The 18885-nt window shown below is 46.5% G+C and overlaps 1 protein-coding gene across 3 annotated transcripts in view; it reads right to left on the bottom strand.

Annotated features, from left to right (window-relative positions):
* ACVR2B (activin A receptor type 2B) overlaps positions 1–18584 on the bottom strand; it is a 138159-nt gene extending 119575 nt beyond the window's left edge. For 2 of the 3 annotated variants that reach the window (XR_014000756.1, XM_081163756.1), the window contains exon 1: positions 2043–2482. Coding sequence is in view for 2 of the 3 variants with exons in the window: in XM_081163756.1 (XP_081019882.1) it covers positions 2043–2097 (55 nt within the window). In the remaining variant the exon portion in view is untranslated. Of the gene's footprint in view, positions 1–2042; positions 2483–17464 lie in introns of those variants that run through there. The other variant, XM_081163757.1, reaches the window with a different exon arrangement.
* Between the last annotated feature and the right edge of the window lie 301 nt (positions 18585–18885).

Below are 18885 nucleotides of genomic sequence, written 5' to 3'. Positions count from 1 at the left end.
CCAGAACAGGTGAGAGGCAAAACCAAGTAATTCAGGGGCAACCCTGATAATAAGGAGAAATTGGCAGGCAGTGCCATCCCTGCCAGGACTGGCTGTAAGGAAGCTGGCAGGCAGGTGGGGGCTGGCTGAGGTTGGTGGAGCAGTGCTCCCCCCCCCATTTGCCCAAATGCACCAGCCTCTACGGCCCACGGCTTTAGGAACTCATACTTCTGGGTTTGCTGTGCCTATGGAGCATAAGTACATTTCTGAGCACAATTCAAAGTGTTGGTGCTGACCTTGAAAGCCCTAAATGGCCTCGCTCCAGTATACCTGAAGGAGCATCTCCACCTCCATCGTTCTGCCCGGACACTGAGGTCCAGCACTGAGGGCCTTCTGGCGGTTCCCTCACTGTGAGAAGTGAGGTTACAGGGAACCGGGCAGAGGGTCTTCTCGGTGGTGGCGCCCGCCCTGTGGAACGCCCTCCCATCAGATGTCAAAGAAATAAACAGTGATCTGACGTTTAGAAAACATCTGAAGGCAGCCCTGTTTAGGGAAGTTTGTAATGACTGATGTTTTAATGTATTTTTAATCTCTTGTTGGAAGCTGCCCAGAGTGGCTGGGGAAACCCAGCCAAATGGGCGGGGTATAAGTAATAAATTATTATTATTATATATTATTATTATATAAGGAAAGAGAGAAACAGGAGAAGAGGCAGAAGCTGTGAGGCCAAGTTTGTTGTTGTTGTTTTAAACACCCCCCTGGTGCTTCAAACATGTTTCAGTTGTTCTTGTACATTTTTTGTGAGCTGGTCTTTTGATAGTTGGGACAGCAGGGTGCAAACATTCAAAGTAAATAAATAATGCCCTATGATCCATTTGCCAGAACAACTGGATCCCTTCTGCTGACAGAGGAGGAGGAACAAAGTAAAACACAATGGGATTACCAACGGTGTGCATTTGGTTGAGGGGAGAGAAGTTTCATAATCTGCAGGACACAAACTGCCTACCGTGTTGGCGGCTGGGGGGAGGGGAGCATCCTCTCAAATTTGAATATTCCATCCATCCATCCATCCATCCATTGCATTTATGTCCCCACCTCCCTTCCAAGGAGCTCAGGGTGGGGTGTACATGTTTCTCCTCCTCCTTAATTCATATTCACAACAACCCTGTGAGGTAGGCTAGCCTGACAGCAAGGTCACCCAGTGAGTTTCATGGCTAAGTGTGGGATTTGAACCCTGGTCTCTCCTGGTCACTCTTGACGGCTGCACCACATGCATCAGAGGAAACTACTGTCACCCTGTGGTGTGTTGTTGTTGTTGTTTTGAAACCGGGTCTGAATGAATACAGGTGTATCCTTATCACCCTTTAATCCAGTTTTACAGCGGGGGTGAACAAACCTCACGCTTGCAGGTTGTACTTAGTATTTTGCTAAAAATCCAAAATCTGCCTGTCAGACCCAAGTGAAAAAAATAGTGGTTTAGAAATAAAAGAGTACCTCTGAGCAAATGAATTTGTTTACAGTTAAGAACAGAGCCCTGAGTCCTTAGACTCAAAATCTGCTCCTGGTTTCCACCCAAGCTTTGTTTCAGCAGCCAAATTCTAGGAAAGAGAAAGTCTCCTTTTTGTTGTTGCTGATATTGTTAAGCAATTAGGGGCCAGAATACTGGTGTATCTACAGCAAATCATCTGGAGAGATACCAGCAGATCCCAATCGATCTACCACCCATTCTGAGCAAAGTCGTAATCCTGAAACGAATGTCAAAACTGCTGAGTTTTGAAACTGCAGCCACATAGATGAGCTTTTCCTGTAAATTTACTACACATGCGAGCTGGAAAATCCATAATTCCTCACCTCACAAGCACCCAACGTGTGTGTTTTTTTTTTAAAAAAAAATAGTGATTCATATCTTTCCTGCTTTTTAATTTTCCCTTTGCTACTTTGGGGGGGGGGGTTTGCATCACGTGGTGGACTCTGATAAAGAAACAAACAGGTGTTTGCTGAGCAGAGCCATTAGCCTTCAGCATAAGCCCCACCATTTGCAATATTGAAATAACAATGGTGACCTTTAAAGCAGAAATGCTGTGGGAGAAAGTTACCTGAAAGGCCGCCCACGCTCATAACAACCTCGGCAGGTTTTGAAAATGGCCTTGGGAGGCCTCACGACAAGGATCGCTGGATTGGTGAGTGCCAGCAACGGGGCCTTCTCATTGGCCGTCCCGCACCGTTGAAGTCCCTCCCCCAGGAAGTGGATAAGGCCCTATCCTTGAAAATTTGTTTTGTTCCTTCGCTTGCTATTTGGTTGGTGGTTTCATGCTGCCTTTTCGTGTTTTAACTGCCGGCTGAATTAACTTCCAGTTTACTGCATTTGTTTTAATGCCTTGTTATTTGATACAGCGCCCTGTTTTGTTCCTAATAAAGCCCAGCATTTTCTCCCTGCCTCCGCAAAGTGAATTAGCGTTTCCGTATAAATTATCTACCGTAAACCTAAGTTCTCTTTCCTGGGTAATGGCAGCCCCTGCTACAAAGTTGGCCAGGAAGAGTAAGTATATAGGATCATAGAATCGCAGAGGTGGAAGGGACCCATGAGAGTCATCTAGTCCAATCCCCTGAAATGCAGGAATATTTTGCCCAACAAGGAACCCGAACCCACAACCCTGAGATCAATTCTATGGTTCTATAAAATATGTCCCTGGTACGATATTCCTTTTAGGGCTGAGTCACCGCGATTGTGTGCATTAAAAGGTTGCATATTGTACTGTTTTTCTTCTTTTGCACGCAAAGCAGCAACCTTGGAAGTTTATCTGCAAGGATAACCATCTGTTAAGAGTGCTGAAGGACATGACTCCTTTATGCCAGAATCATAGTTAAGACTGCTGGACCATGACCTTGGGAGCCCAGGGTTCAAATCTCCACTCAGCCATGAAGCTCACTGGGTGACCATCTCTCAGCCGAGCCTTCCTCACAGGGTTGTTGTGGGGTTAAAACGAGAGGGTGGGCGAGAACCACGTACATCACCTTGAGGTCCTCGGGAGGAAAAGGCGATATATCAAGGTAGTAAATAAAATAAGTACTTTTTGAAAGAATTTTCCCCCCTCCTGAGTCAGACTTGCTGCTATGTTCTTTCGATTGCAATTGTGAATTTTGGTGACCGTGTTCAATGCTCATGGGTTCAGCACTTCCTAACTAGTGCTCAAACTTTACCTCGACAATTTTTGCAACTGCTTTGAAAGGGAGTACGGTAGTACAGTCATACCTCGGGTTACAGACGCTTCGGGTTGTGTGTTTTCGGGTTGCGCACCGTGCCGAACCCGGAAGTACCGGAACAGGTTACTTCCGGGTTACGGTGCTCGCGCATGCGCAGAAGTGCTAAGTCACGCTTTGCGCATGTGCAGAAGAGCCGGATTGCAACCCGCGCATACGCAGATGCGGAGCTGTGGGTTGCGAACGTGCCTCCCACACGGATCAAGTTTGTAACCTGAGCGGCCACTGTACAGTGGTACCTTGGGTTACATATGCTTCAGGTTACAGACTCCGCTAACCCAGAAATATTACCTCGGGTTAAGAACTTTGCTTCAGGATGAGAACAGAACTCGTGCAGCAGGAGGAGGCCCCATTAGCTAATGTGGTGCTTCAGGTTAAGGACAGTTTCAGGTTAAGAACAGACCTCCAGAACAAATTAAGTTCTTAACCCGAGGTACCACTGTACTGTTCTCTCCAAAAACAGGGAGTGCGGATGGGAGGGGTGGCAATGTAGCAAACGCTTTGCATATTTGATTACAGAATACTCAAAGGTGGCAACCTGTATCTGACACCAACACCGTGGCATCTTTGCAACTTTAATAATGCCGTATCCTGTTTCTCTATTCGAGAAGCGCCTTGAGAGCCTCCTCCTTCTCCACACAGGGCGTCGCTGTCCTAATTATCAAAAAGGCAATATTGGCAGCAAGCGGAGCTGGGGGTGAGAAGCAAAGCTGAAGAGCCCATTGTCAGAAGTTCTGCGCAAAAAAACCCCACCCCCTTCTCCTTCTCAGATCAGAAGGCGCTTGTTATCATTTCATAACAACATCCGTACACACAGAAAATACATGTGCTCTGGGAAGAAGCTACAACTGCAAGAACACATATTTTAAGAGCTACAGTTTGCAGTTTCATAAGCGATGTGAGCCTTCCAATAAAAAAGAAAGGAAGAGAGCCTCTCCTACCTTTTTTAACGGAACATTAAAACCAGATCAATTACGATTATGGATAAATTTATTGCCTGCCCTTCGTCTGCAGGGCAGGTTGCGACTCCTTTAAAAATTCAGGTTTGTGTTTAAAAAAAAAAGAAAGTTTTTAAAATTCATTCACAAGAATAGGCAAGGCCAGGGTAAAAAAGTGTGGCTACAACCGTTATACATCATATAATGTGCAACCACAATTGAGATCTGCATTATATTGCTCAGTGAGATATCTCTGCTGTGGAATGGGGCAGTGCAGGGTACATTTAAGCGCAGATGAAAAAATTGCATGCCATTTTTGCAACAATGTTTTGGCTCTTTGTTACTAAAAAGGCAACAAGGAAAATAATAATAATAATAATTCTTTTGGTTGTTTGTTTATGTTTACATTCTCTGTATAGTCAGTGTGAAGCTATACAGTGGTACCTCGGGTTACATACGCTTCAGGTTACACACTCCGCTAACCCAGAAATAGTGCTTCAGGTTAAGAACTTTGCTTCAGGATGAGAACAGAAATCGGGCTCCGGCGGCGCGGCAGCAGCAGGAGGCCCCATTAGCTAAAGTGGTGCTTCAGGTTAAGAACAGTTTCAGGTTAAGAACGGACCTCCGGAACGAATTAAGTACTTAACCTGAGGTACCACTGTGCGTGCTGCGTAGGCAAAAAGAAACCTGCAATGGATTCCAGATAAGATGACTGGGGGAAACTTTGTAGAGCTGCTGCCAGTTGAGACAATACACTTGAGTTTAAGCTGTCATTCGTACAGTTATCCTCTCTGGAGAATCAATTCCCACTCGCAGTAGGAGAGCACGCTACCGCTGTCAAGCCAGGAAATGATTAAATATTACTTTGCACAAAGGTGCAAAAATACATTCCTCCTTAGGAGTCATTTCTGAGTGTTAGAAGTAATGCCATTAATAAATAATACCTGTGCTTGAGACAAGCATGCAGTGGCACAGCTCCAGTGCAAAAAATACACATTCTGCACAGAAAGGCCCTGGCTCCTCATGCAGAAAAGTATTGCAGAGTTGGGCATTTCCCCCAAGCCCTTGCTAAGCTGGTAAGCATGGCTAGATGCACTTTTGATCTGGCTCCTAACAAGGTGGCTCTACAGAAGTTCTAGCCTCTCTATCTGCATGCAACTTTGCCTAGAACCCATTGAGGATGCTGAAACTAAGAGAACTGGGAGCGGGAAGAGGGGAAGTTCCAAAAGTAAGTTAAAAAAAACAACACAAACCAAACAAAATGCAATTTACATGTCAGCAGTGCTGGAAACTCAGATATATAAGCTAGGTGCCATATGACTCCTTAAACCAGGGTTACAGTCGCCAAAACTGAACGCCCAGTTGCCATTTGGGGAGCCAGGTGGCTCAAAAGTCGTGTTTTTCCAATACAACTTTTTGGTTTCTGACATTCATTCTGATTGTGCAGATAAAATATAACAGATAGAATACTGCAGGATGTGTTGCCGGTGTGTGAAAACAGCCAAGATCCAAGGATTCCCAGGCATGCAACTCCAGATGGCAGAGATTGGTGCCCAGGCATCTATCTTCACTTGGTCGCAAAATGCACCTGGCAAATTTCAAACGTGGCATGCGAGAAGCTACCTTCTGCTTCATAACCAATGGAGATACAGTCATACCTTGGGTTACAGACGCTTCAGGTTGTGTTTTTTAAGGTTACGGACCCGCCAAAACCAGGAAGTACCGGAACAGGTCACTTCCGGGTTTTGGAGGTCACGCATGCGCAGAAGTGCTAAATCGGACTTTGCACATGCACAGAAGAGTCAACCCACCTGTGCATAGATGTGGCGCTGCGGGTTGCGAACGTTGCATGTTGAGAACGTGTCTCCCGCACGGATCATGTTCGCAACCCGAGCGTCTACTGTACAGGAAGAAGAGGAACAGTTTCTTAAGCACGTGGGCTGTTCCTGAATAAGGCTGCTCCTGAATAAGCCGCTGAGTCGCTCTGAGCTTTGCCGGAATAGTTTATTATGCCACCTCAAACAACAGGAGCGTATGATCATGTGCACATAGCAAGGTTATTTTAAGAAGGAATCTCCTGCTCATTGCCGCTGCCCAGCCTCTTCCTGAGAAGAAAGCAAAATTTAACTCTGCTGAGAATTGTGTTTATCAAGGAATAAACTGCAAGTTCAGGGAGATCCCAGGAAAGGAACACATGAGAACATGTGAGCCTAATGGTGCAAAACCCTATTCTTGTCTTGAGTCTATTCGGAAACAAGTCTCAGTGAATTCAATGGGACTTAGTGACAGGTGAGAGTATGTACAGGATTGCAGTCTGAGATTCCCTCCCTCTCACACTGAATTCATGGCACCTGCCCAGATTCACTGCCTGAATTTCCCACTTATTATTAGTGTATATATTAAGCTCATTCACAAACTCTCTGGCCTAAATGGATCAGGATTTCAACCGCTGCAAGCCTTTAACTCTTGCTGCAAGAGCAATTATTATATAGGATTACGGTTTACAACAAATCTGGATGTTATTACCGTATTCACCGCTCTAGCATTTGCAAAGCAGGAACACACCACATGTGTTTTCAATCTTTTCTCCTCTTCCTGCCATTTGTCACCAGAGAAGAGAGTCAATATCACACACACACACACACACACACACACACACACACACACACACACACAAAGGTGGAATTTGTACAAATGGTAATAGGGAGTACCTTAACATAACCTTGCTATGTGCACATGATCATACGCTACTGTTGTTTGAGGTGGCATAATAAACTATTCCGGCAAAGCTCAAAAGGACACAGGGGCTTAATCCCATCATAGCACATTCCAAAAATATGGAGGACTCACAAATTTAGCAAGGAAAATGCCCCATTAAAAACTCCAGACAACAGAAGAGTACCAGGCTGAGTTAACAGTACGCATGTCCTGAAAACAATTGCACATTCAGGACTTAGTTCCAGTTAAATAGCAGGGCTGATTTTTGCAAGAAACTGTGCGCAACTGGTCTATTCCTTTTGAGCTGTGTAAAATCAGAGCAACTTCAAACCAGATCTTTTATTGGGGGCGGGGGGAGATCAACTTACGTTTTTGCAATTCATGGAAGAGAGGCAGAGAGCTCACATTTATTCAAGTAGACCATTTGGATTAGCAGGAGGTTTGGCAAAACTTGAGAACAAAGGTGTGTGCAGTTGTTATATAATGTGTTGGACTAGGACCCAGGTTCAAATTCAGGCATGGACCACACTGAGTAATGTTGGTCCAGCCACTATCTGCCTGCCTAATCAAACTAACAGGGTTGTAGTGAAGATAAAACTGTATGTGTGCATGGATGAGAGAGGTGGTGGCAAAATGAATCATGGACACTATCTTGAGCTCTTTGAAATAAGAAAGCATATAAATTTTAATAAATAAATTCAACCAGCTCTTACTGAGCTGAAACAGCTCTTAATGACTGCTGCATATATCAACTAAACCTTGAAAGCATATTCAAATGTCATTTTTACCCCCTCAATGAATTTTGGGCATTGCTTACCCCTTGTGATTCCCAGCAATCCTTAAAAAACTACAGGGCCCAGAATTCTTTGAGGAGCAAAATGTGCTTCGAATGATGCTCACACTGTTCTGTGCAGCTGACCAAGGACTCAGAACACCAACTCGTTTAGCTAAATGAGCAAACAAAGGCAAGAACAGACTTCCCCAAACAAAATCCACTTCACAATGAGGATTTTGAAAACACACACACACACCAACCAACAGCTGCCTCTTTGCCAATGTGTGAATTGTTGCACAATTCTTAAAGAGGCGGTTTCTGAAGTTAAACAAACTGAAAGATCAATGGATTTGTTTAAATAAATATCATTAAAACCCGAAGGTCCAGCAAGAGTTTTGCCTGTTAAGATATTGTGGGTTGTCCAAGGCCTGTACATGCATAGACCCTACAAAAATAATATCCCTGAACACTAGACAATGAAGCAAAGCGCTCACTTCCCAAGCCAACAACCTTGCCATAGAGCATATACCCGCAAGTTTTTAATGTGTCCCAAGACCCTTTTGTTGTAGATACCGCGACACACTTGAGTAGAACTTATTATCCGCTCTTGGCAAGTTGTGCTGATCAAACGTATAGGGCTCTTGGACTACAATTCTCCACCAGCCAATCCTGTGAGCACGTCCCATTGAGCTCAATGGGAATCACATCTCAGTAAACAGGTATCTGTTTGTACCCTTTGCTACTGCACCCCCCCCCCATTTGTGTGTGGGGTCTGATTCACACATAACGGGATTTATAGCCAAAGCATGATTTGCTGAACATCTGAACCCTGCTCAGTAGACTGTGGTTTGTTTTCTAGCAACACACCATGATGTGAAGCCATGGTTTGTTGGCTTACGAAACGTGGCTTGCTTTAACTATGGCCTGGTGTTCTGCCCAAACCCAAAAGCCTTGCTTAACCATGGTTTACTTGGCCAACCCACCTCAGATACTCTCCTAAGGCAGAGGCACAAGGCAAGAACAGCTTTGTGGGCTGTGGGGCAGAAATCAAGCATTGGAGAAACAAGCCACGGCTTGCTTGATCATCTGTGAGACTGTTCGCTGAAGAAACCGTGGCTCAGTTTTATGTGCAAATGCAGCCAGTGTGTTACAATGTACAGTATATGCTTCTAGCCCTGACCTTTTTAGGATGGAGCAAGATAAGAGTTCTAAATATAACACAGCAATAGAGGAAATTTCCATTAAATGTTTATCTGGAGAGAGCGAGAGGGCATGGAGCTTGCGCGTTGTGGTGCTACACACCTAACAATGTAAAACCGGCAAGAGGGTTTTCCTTTTCACTATTGAAAGGAGAAAGCGATAGGGAGAGAAAGGGGGGTAAACTTGTCAAAATGCATCAGAGCAGTAGAAGTAAACAAATTTTCATTTTAAAAAGTGTGGGAGAGAGAGCTTCTCATCACTGAATGAAAGCACTATGCCAGGCATAGGCAAACTCAGCCCTCCAGATGTTTTGGGACTACAACTCCCATCATCCCTGACCACTGGTCCTGTTAGCTAGGAATGATGGGAGTTGTAGTCCCAAGACATCTGGATGGCGGAGTCTGCCTAGGCCAGCACTGTGCCTTGGCGATATATCACCATGTGGGGCAGACTGTGATGACAGCTTCACTCAGCGGTATATCGCTGGTGAAACCGCCACTGCACTCTGCCCTGGCAAGCTGAATTGGCAAGGGGCCAATACAGCTTGTTCCTTCCTCTGCTTCTTTAAACTGCTTGGCTGAGGAGCGCGCTGCTGCCCTCACCTCAGCCAAGCAGTTTTACAGAGCCCCCAACCTGCCCTCGCCTGGCAGCCTCCGCCTTTTCTCCCTCCTGGTGTAAGACAGCCAGGTGGTGTAGGGGCTCCTTCATGCTGCTGGCAGACCCAGCAGCCCCTCTCTGCAAGGCGCAGGTAGGGGCTCCTTGATGCTGCTGGCGGGCCCAGTGATCACTAGCAGCCCCCCTCCGCAAGGCGCAGGTAGGGTGGTTTTGCACCCCACGCCTTGAGGACTTCATCCGGGAGGGTGGGCTGTGCCATTCCTCCTGGGGTGACTCTTCACCGGACTCCCCACCAGAGGAAAGAGACAGCGCACCCGCACAGGCGAAGGCAGCCTAGCAGGCTCTGAGCACTTGGCTACTGCCGCTTGGTCCGTCTTCAGGGAGTGGGGGGCAATTGGGCAAGGTAGCTCACCTGCCCCCCACACCAGCGAAGACAGAGGGAGCTTGGCCAAGGAGCACCAAGGTCCTTGCTGCTCCAGCCAAGCAGCAGGGGACTTAGGGCTCACTCAGCTGGGGGACGGAGCCTTTCTGCCCCCCCCCTCCCCCGGCTGAACAGCAGGCTGGGGCCAGCTGTATTGGCCACAGCCCATGAGGCGCTGGGGTGATACACCACAATGCTGAAAACACAACATCGCCCAGCCCTAGAAAGCACAAGCATGTATTCAGCAGTAGCCGCATGCGGGGCTTAAGATATTCATTAAAAACCCTACACAGTTTAGGACCCAGATATTTTATGAACCACCTTCTTCCATAACAATTCACCAGGTCCTTCTCTGGATGCTTACACCATTTGAGGTGCATCAGGTGCATTGGAGAAGAGCAGGGGTAGGCAACCTAAGGCCCAGGGGCCGGATCCGGTCCAATCGCCTTCTCAATACGGCCCCGAACGGTCCAGGAATCAGTGTGTTTTTACATGAGTAGAATGTGTCCTTTTATTTAAAATGCATCTCTGGGTTATTTGTGGGGCATACGAATTTGTTCATTCCCCCCCCCCAAAAAAATATATAGTCCAGCCCACTACATGGTCTGAGGGACGGAGGACCGGCCCACGGCTGAAAAAGGTTGCTGACCCCTGGACAAGAGCATATCCGCAGGCCTATGGAAGTCCTACTGGGAGACGTCATTGCTATCATTTAGGTACCAGGCGAAAACATTTGTTTTCCCAGGTTTTGAAGAACTAATGTAAGCATTTTTTAAGCTTAGGACATTGTGCTTTCACTGAGCATTGGAATGTTGTTGGTGCTTCTGTCTGCGTGTCACTTTACTATATTCATCTAGGTGTTTTACATTATTATTATTATTATTAATTTATTATTGTTATTATTATTATTGATTTAATTTAATTTAATTATTATTATTAATCTCCAACCATATTTATGGTCTGCACTTAGGCTAATTTCAGTTCTACCTCGCCGCCCTAATTTCATTTCCCCCCTAGCTACAGATTTCGACTTTTATATTTTTTTTAAAAAAAGTGCAGATGAATTAAACACAGCAACGCTGACATATGAACTCTGTAGTAAGATCAAAACAGAAGCATTCTGTTTCCAGAAGTGGTCAGGTATACACACACACACACACACCCTCTGGAAGCTCACTTGCAGGGAATAAATGGTGCCCCCCAACATGGTGTTTGTCCCCAGCATCTGAAAGTCAGGGGTACAGTGGTACCTTGGGTTAGACACTTCAGGTTACAGACGCTTCAAGTTACAGACTCTGCTAACCCAGAAATAGTACCTCGGGTTAAGAACTTTGCTTCAGGATGAGAACAGAAATCGTGTAGCGGCAGCGGGAGGCCCCATTAGCTAAAGTGGTACCTTAAGGTAAGAAGTTTCAGGGTAAGAATGGACCTCCAGAACGAATTAAGCTCTTAACCCGAGGTACCACTGTATTCTGTTTTTGCACATGGAGGTTTCATTTAGATGGAAGTTCAGGTTGGGGTGGCTTTTCCCTCCCCACCCCCAACAGGTATCATAGAGCTACTCAGAAATCATCTTGCCCTGAGGGTTGGAGAAAGATAGAGAGGCCAGAACAGCCCAGGGAGCTGGCCACCATCTACCTCCGCCATCTTGTCTCCAGCTCAGGTGGCCTTTTCCTGCCACAATCCCCACAGGGCTATCAGAGGACAATCTTGTCATGATGGGTAGAGAAGGAGAGACCCAGACTGGGAGGGCCTTAGCTCAATGGCAGAGCATCTGCTTTGCATGCAGACGGTCCCAGGTTCAGTCCCCAGCATTTCCAGGTAGGGCTTGGGGAGTGTGTCTTTCCTGGAGAGCTGGTGACAGTCCGTGTAGAGAACTGAGCTAGATGGACCAATGTTCTGATTCAGTACAGGTAGCGCCTCCCCCCCCCCCCGTTCATGCGTGTTCAATATACATATGTGTATTGTATACATACGTAGTATACGTGCTTCAAGCCGAATCCGCAAGTGATTTTTAAAATCTCCAGACCAGCTCCAGAAGAGCACAGAAAGGTCAGAAAAGGTGCAAAATCAGCGCCTAGCAATCCCATGAGCCTTTGCAATTGAAATCCCAAGAGCGCTTGCAAAGAGTTTGAGCAAGGTGAGAGAGCAAACGTCTTCGAATTTGGAAAAGCTTGGAGGTGGTTTTGGAGCAGGAGAATCCAGGAAAGCCATACACAAGTTTTCTAGAAGTGGTTTCTTTTGCAGGATAATGGATAGTTTTTAAAATATTTTTTATGGGGTTTTTGGAGGGGTTGGGTTTTTTGGGTCATAATTTTTATGAGCTTTTTTTTGAGGTTTTTTGGGGGGAGGCTTATTAGAGTTAGGATTTTTTAAAAAGAGGTAGCACCTAAACGCAAAGCGTAGTCATCTTCCTCAGGTGCTAACCAACCAACAAAGCAGGGGTTTCCATAGATTTTGAGGGTGTTTGCAGGTTTTTTTCCAACGGTTGCTTCTATGATACGCAATTTCACCAATGCGCAAGGTGCCTCGGAACATAACCCCTGCGTAAATAGGGGGGGGGGTTTCCTGTACACGACAGCTACAGCATGAGACTCCTAATCTCAGAGCTGTGGGCTCGAGTCCCACGTTGGGCAAAATATTCCTGCATTGCAGGGGGTTGGACTAGATGACCCTCGTGTTCCCTTCCAACTCTACAATCAATTCTGTTATTCTTTCAAAAAAAGCTTTTTTTCATCATAGCTAGTCATTGCTGTTCCATTTCTAGTTTTAATCGATGCTTATTGCGTTAACTTTTTTTTTAACAAACTGCTTTGTGAGGTTCACCTGAAAAGTGGTGTGTAAATATCTTAAATATATGATTAGTATAAATATGATGCTTAAGTTTCATTGATAGACATCCCTTCCATGAATGCTTCATCTTTTCTAAATCCATCTCATTTACATGAGGTGTATAGAACATGCTCTAAGAGTAAGTTACACCATGACCATAAGCGTGTTCACTCGCTTAGCAAATGTGCTCAGGATTGCAGCCTTAATGTTATGTGTGCATAAAACATCCTTTCGTTGTAAACATTGTGACCGGTCAAGAGTCCTGATATTTAGAGTGGCATAATCTATATCCAACAATAGATTTTTGTTAATAGGATCCTGGACACTAGTTCAGGAGTGTTGTGTTTTTAAAGACCAGCACCATTAACCTTGGTACCGCACTTCATTGTGTTTAATTAGCAAGCTAATGAAGAACGTCTCCTTCCTTCCTTCAACCACAAGAGGATAAATGCAGAGCTCTGGGAAAAAGAGTAGACTTACCTGTTTGGAATTCAATTCATTGCTGTGTAATGAAATATTTATCAAATATATACCCTAAGTTTTGCAACACTTCAGCAATATGTGCTCTGTACGACATAACTCCTATTTATACAAACCGTATTATATCATGGGGCTTTATTGGGGGGGAGGTGGAGATGAACACAATGTCTGAACATTTGGGCTGCAGGGAAATTTGCAAACAAAACACGAGGCATGAACATAATGTTTTCATCAACATATCTTCAGATACTAAAAAAAAAAACACAACAGTGTTTTTGCTGCTGCTGCTGCTTTTTAAAAAGTGACAGACTGTCATGTTTCACTATTTGTAGCAAGTTATTACTAGAAACCATCCCCACACATGCAGCTGAGGTCAAGCTGCTTTTAAATAACCCACTCTTTTCTCACAGTACAAAAAATACCCCATTCACCTAATCTTCCGACAAACTACAGTAGAATCTTGGTACTGAGTTTTCATCAGTACCAACAGCTTCTGCTTAGTTTTATTAACTGCGTCTTCTGGAGGGCTAGAAGGCAGGCCTGTTCCAAATCAAAAACACATATACCATATTTTTTAATTAAAAAATAGACAGCTGAGGCCATTCATAAAAACAGATGTACGGCACTGTTCACCCACTCGCCGATTCAACTGACCACCCTGGAAAGATTCTCACAATACACACAAAGCCCGTGTTTCCCTTTTTTCCCTTTTAAATTACACTTCCTAAAAGTCAATAAAAGCATTTCCCTCGAAGCAAACCGCCAAGTGGTTTTGGACCGTGAGGTCAACGGGACTCACTCCCAGGTAAGTAAGTACGTACAGGATTGCAGGCTAAAAGGCAACTTTCAATTTGATCCTACCACGAGTGCAAGTGTGATGTACTGTACTGTTCCCGGTTATGTTTTAAACAACAAAGCAGTAGAGCCGCAAGCCTCTTATCTTCAAATAAGCACACAGGACTACAGCTAACAAGAAAAGAAAATAAATACGCACGCAGAGAGAAACAAATCGTCTAAAGATTGCCCCTGTATACAAAGCCCTGCTTCCAACCAGCAGAGCGGTGTATGGTTACAAGAAGGCTGAATTTCGTGAGTAGAAACACAAGCACACATCCCTAGCATTGTTGTCCAAAGCTACCCTGCTCCTTCCAGAAATATCTGACTGCACAGAGAGCTCCCATGGAAAAAGGACCACTTACAACCCCTTCACACAAGGAGACAAAGATCTATGCAAATGCACAACCCTGTTAGACAAATGCATTGCTGCTTTGATCACTACCACATATCAGGGGTTGTTGTTGTTTTTTATATATATTTATATATATATATAGGCACCCTCCCTCTCCCCTTTCAGTTTGATTGAAGGAGTGGGCCAGGCAGGGGGGAGGGGGGAGGAAATAAGAGCTATCACTGTTTACAATACAGCACACAAAAACGGGGAGAAAGAGAGAAGCCTGTGACAGTGAATATATAATAGGTACCCTGAACAAAGGAACACCATCCAAGGAACAGCCACCGCTGCCGCCGCTTTGCTGGTTTTAACCCCTCCCCAGGATTTCAGAGCACATTCCAAAACAAACCCACAAAGGCAGAGGGAATCATTGTCTTTAGGAAAACAAGAGGGAGAAAATGGTTAAATGCAAAATGGGGGGGCGGAGGGGGGGAGACGGTTCTGTTCCAATGTAGGGCTTCTTCGCTCCTCTCTCTCTTTCTCACTTTGCTTAGATATGATTTAAACACAACCCCAAAGGAGGTTAAGAAAGGCGGTGCCTGAATGAGTCCCCTTCATCTTTCAGGCTGCACGCGGTGTGTAAAAAAAAACAGAGAGATGGGGAACAACAGCTGCAGCAGCAGCACACCCGGTTTAAAACCAGCAGCCTGTGCTGCTGCTGCTATGATCTTTATTATACAATACACCCAAAGCAAGCCAAAAAAATAATAATATGCCTGCTCTTCTCCATGCCTGGTGTAGAGCGTGACAAGTTACTACACAGGAGGAACCTTAAAAAGAGAGCAACGCGGAGGGGGGGAGGGAAGCTAGCAAGGGAGGGTGCTGAAGGCAAACAAGTTGGGGGGCAAAAGCTACGTGTCCCTCCCCACCCCACACACGCGTGATGTGCGAATTAGCCCCCTTTTCCTGACGCTGGCAAGAATGGGGCGGGCGGAGGAAGCTTGCTAGTGTGGGAAAGTGGGGCTGGATGGAGAGGGGGACGCGAGCTGCTGCTGCTGCTGCTTTAAAAGATACAAATCAATCCCTCCACGCCATGCTGCTTGCTATGGGGCCGGGCAGTTACGTCAGCGCCTGTTATTATTCCGTGGCCACGAGATTGGTGCGGGTTCTTGTGCGCGCGCGCTGCGTTTTCGTCGGTGGGGACGGCGATCGCCCGTCCACGTTTCTTCACAGAGCCAGGCCCCCACCCCCCACGAAAAAATAAAAATCAGGGGCGAGATTTTCTCTCTCTCTCTCTCTCCAGACCCCTCCCCCCACCTCCTAAAAGCCATCAAAACAAGGAGGAACAACAAAAGCAAGGCGAGGAGCCAGCCATGGCTCCGGCAAGCAGATCGTGAGGAAGGAGAGAAAGGGAAGAAAGGGCGCAACCCCCTCCTCCCTCCCTCGCCACCTCGAAACCCACCACCATCTCCTCCTCCTCCTCCCTCGTCCAGGAGAGGAAAGGCTGGGGATGGGAGGCGGGAAGAGAAAAGCAGATTTACTGCGGATCAATGTGGTGGCAACAATAAGGTTGCATTTCCATAACAAGAGAGAGGGTCTGGCACAAAAGTTGCAGCCCTGGGCTGCGAAACATCCATTGCTCCGGACTACAATACACATTCCCGTCCCCTTATTTAAACCGAGCTCTCGCCACCTCACCTCCCCCCCACCACCACGGTGGGGGGAGTGTAAAAAAGTAATTAAGAAGCCAGACAACGCTCAGGCTGGCACGAATGTAAATGAAGTTGCGCGCACACACACGCACATGCACCCAACAAAAGCAAGAGAATTTAAGAAAAGAACAAGCCAGGAGCCAAGCGCAAGGCAATATAAATAAATTCCTTTGGGACAGTCACTTTGAGTGGGGGGGGGAAGGCCTGGCCAAGCCTCTCCTCGCTTCTCCCTCCGATTGTTTACATTTGTAACTTTCATCGTGGCATGCTAGTAGTAGGCAGGGTTTAAATAATAATAAAAAGCGGCTACCACGCTAAAGCGAAAGTTTAAAGTATCACAAAGGGGGCAAACACGAGAGGGGCGGGACAATATGTTCCCTCGTCCCCACCCTCTCCAAAATTCAATTAACTTACCTCCTGGTGTTTTACAATTAGTTTAAAAAGGAGGATCACCCCTTTTGCAATAAACTAACGCAATCACAGCAAGAATAATGTGAACCATCTTTGCAAAAAGGCAACCCCCGAAACCTTGAGGAATCACAACATTTCACGAAGAGCCAGGGGAGAAAGGGGTTTGGATTTAAACGTGGGCAGCCTTTAAAACCTGTTAAAGCACATTATTCAAAGGTGCCTTTTAAAAAGCAAAGTTGCACAGTATGTGTAAAATCTACCCCAAGGGAACTTCCGAAACAAGAGGAGTGGGAAACAGGCTTTCAAGGGATCAAGTTTAAAATAATAAAAGGGGGAAAGACCACAAGACTATAGAGAAATAGTAAAAATCCAAGGCCTGGAGTGTCGTGTGTGTTTTCACCCCGCAGAAAGATATTTCCCCGGGGTGAAAACACACATGGCACTCGAGGCGAAGGGAAAACTCGGCACGTTTTATTCTCCGCCCCAAATGCCTCCTTTTCCAACTGATGTCAACTATTATCTTTGTTTCCAAATGCACGCCTCCAGACACCGAGCATTTCGGCAAGCACCCTTTTAAAAAAATGATAATAATAATTATCCACCTTTCTGATCAATATCAAGCTGAGCAAAAGCCCCCTCCTTCGCGACTAGCAATTAAAACACGCGGCGAGAGAAAGGAAGGAGAGGCTAGAAAGCAAGAGGGGGGGGGGACACCAAAACACCACACGATTGCCACCAAATGCAAAGTTTTGTCGTTCTTTCCCCTTTAAAAAAACCAAAACTAACACGATTAACTCTTATGTTTCCCCCACTTCACGTGTTTTTAAAAAATAAACGCCTCCTGTGTATTTGTTCCTTTTAACGCCATTAATGTTTGCAAGCCTTTAATTTTTTTAAAGGGGGGCTAGGGACAAAATCGAAATGCCCACCCCAAACTTTTTCGTTACTTACGTGTGCAGAAAGTCCCCCACAGGAAGGCGAAAGTTAACCACGAAACCATCATATTCCTTTTTCTCCTCGTGGCTATTGTTTACTCCTCCTCAGCAAGGAGGAGGGAGCGCGTAAAACGAGGGGCGAGGAGAAGAAACGAACGGGATACCGGGAGGAGAGAGAGAAAGACGGGATCTTTTCTTTAAAAATAGATAGATATAAGATATAGGCTTTTTAAAAAAATAAAAATAGAAAAGGCTCCTTCTTAAGAACGACAATAATTTAAAAAAATAACAACACAACGACACCGGAGATTAAATCCTTCACAGTTTCCAACAACGTATCCAAAGTCCGAGAGAGAGAGAGATGATTCAAAACGAGAGAAAATCCTCCAGACAGGTGGCTTCTGCTCCTGTCCGGTTGGGGGGCGCAGGGCTACAGGCGACCCCCACCAGGGCCAACCCCGAAATAAAGCTGGCCAAGAGTTTCTTCGGTGGGGTGGCGGTTGTGGCGCTGCTCGGAGAGCCAGGCAGGCGCGCAAAGCTTCCCTCGGCGACCTCTCCCCAAGAAGCCCTGGCCGGCCTTTTTTTCAGCAGTACCAGCAGGGGGGCCGAGAAGACATCCAAGGAGGGGGAGGGGGCACGACATGAACAGGAGAGAGAGACCGAGAGAGACCCCCTCTCCTTCGCGGAATTGTCCTCCTCTCTTTTTGTTTTCGAAAGAAGGCAATTCAAAGGAATCTCCCCTCGCCGAGGCGCAAGAGCGCGCGAGAGAGACAAGAGCGCACAGCCCAAGTCCGGCCACCGCTCTCCGAGGGAAAGAGCGAGGAGGCGGCAGAAGAAGAGGCGACGCCGGAGCAAACTTTGCAATGGGGAGCCGCCGAGCGAGAGAGAGACTCCGCTGCCGCGCGAGGAGACGGAGGGAGAGCGCAGGAGCCGGCTGTGGCGGGGCTGTGGTTGTCGGTGGTGCCGAGAGAGCGAGGAGGAGGAGGAGAGCCGCCGCCGCTTCTGCTGGCACCGCCGCTTCTGCTAGGGGCGCTGAGGACTGGCGGGTAGCGAGGTCCGCTCTGAGGCATCGCTCGTTGGCTTTGGCGCTCGGGGAAGGGGGCTGGCAGCGCGCGCGCCACAGCCGGAGCAGCAGGAGGAGGAGGAGGAGGTGGGGGGAGAGAGGAGGCTGGCGCTGCAGTTGCCATGTACAGAGGCGCGCTCCCGCCCGCCGGTGCGCGCGCGCGCGCACTCACACACACGCGCGCGCGCATATATACATTACCCCTTCCCTCCCTCCCTGCACGCAGAAAACAAAACAAAACCCTGAGTCGATTCCAAAATGGCTTCTGCAAATGGGGGGGGGGATCTGAATTGGAGAGGAGATGGTGGGCGGGGGAGTGTTTGTGTGCACATATATATATATTAATATATATATTATGAGAATTTTGAGAGATG

The sequence above is a fragment of the Podarcis bocagei genome (assembly GCF_964188305.1).
Source record: "Podarcis bocagei genome assembly, chromosome: 12".
In the NCBI taxonomy this organism is placed as follows: Eukaryota; Metazoa; Chordata; class Lepidosauria; order Squamata; family Lacertidae; genus Podarcis; species Podarcis bocagei.
Note: the sequence above shows the minus strand (reverse complement) of the source record. Positions and strands in the feature narration are given on the sequence as shown.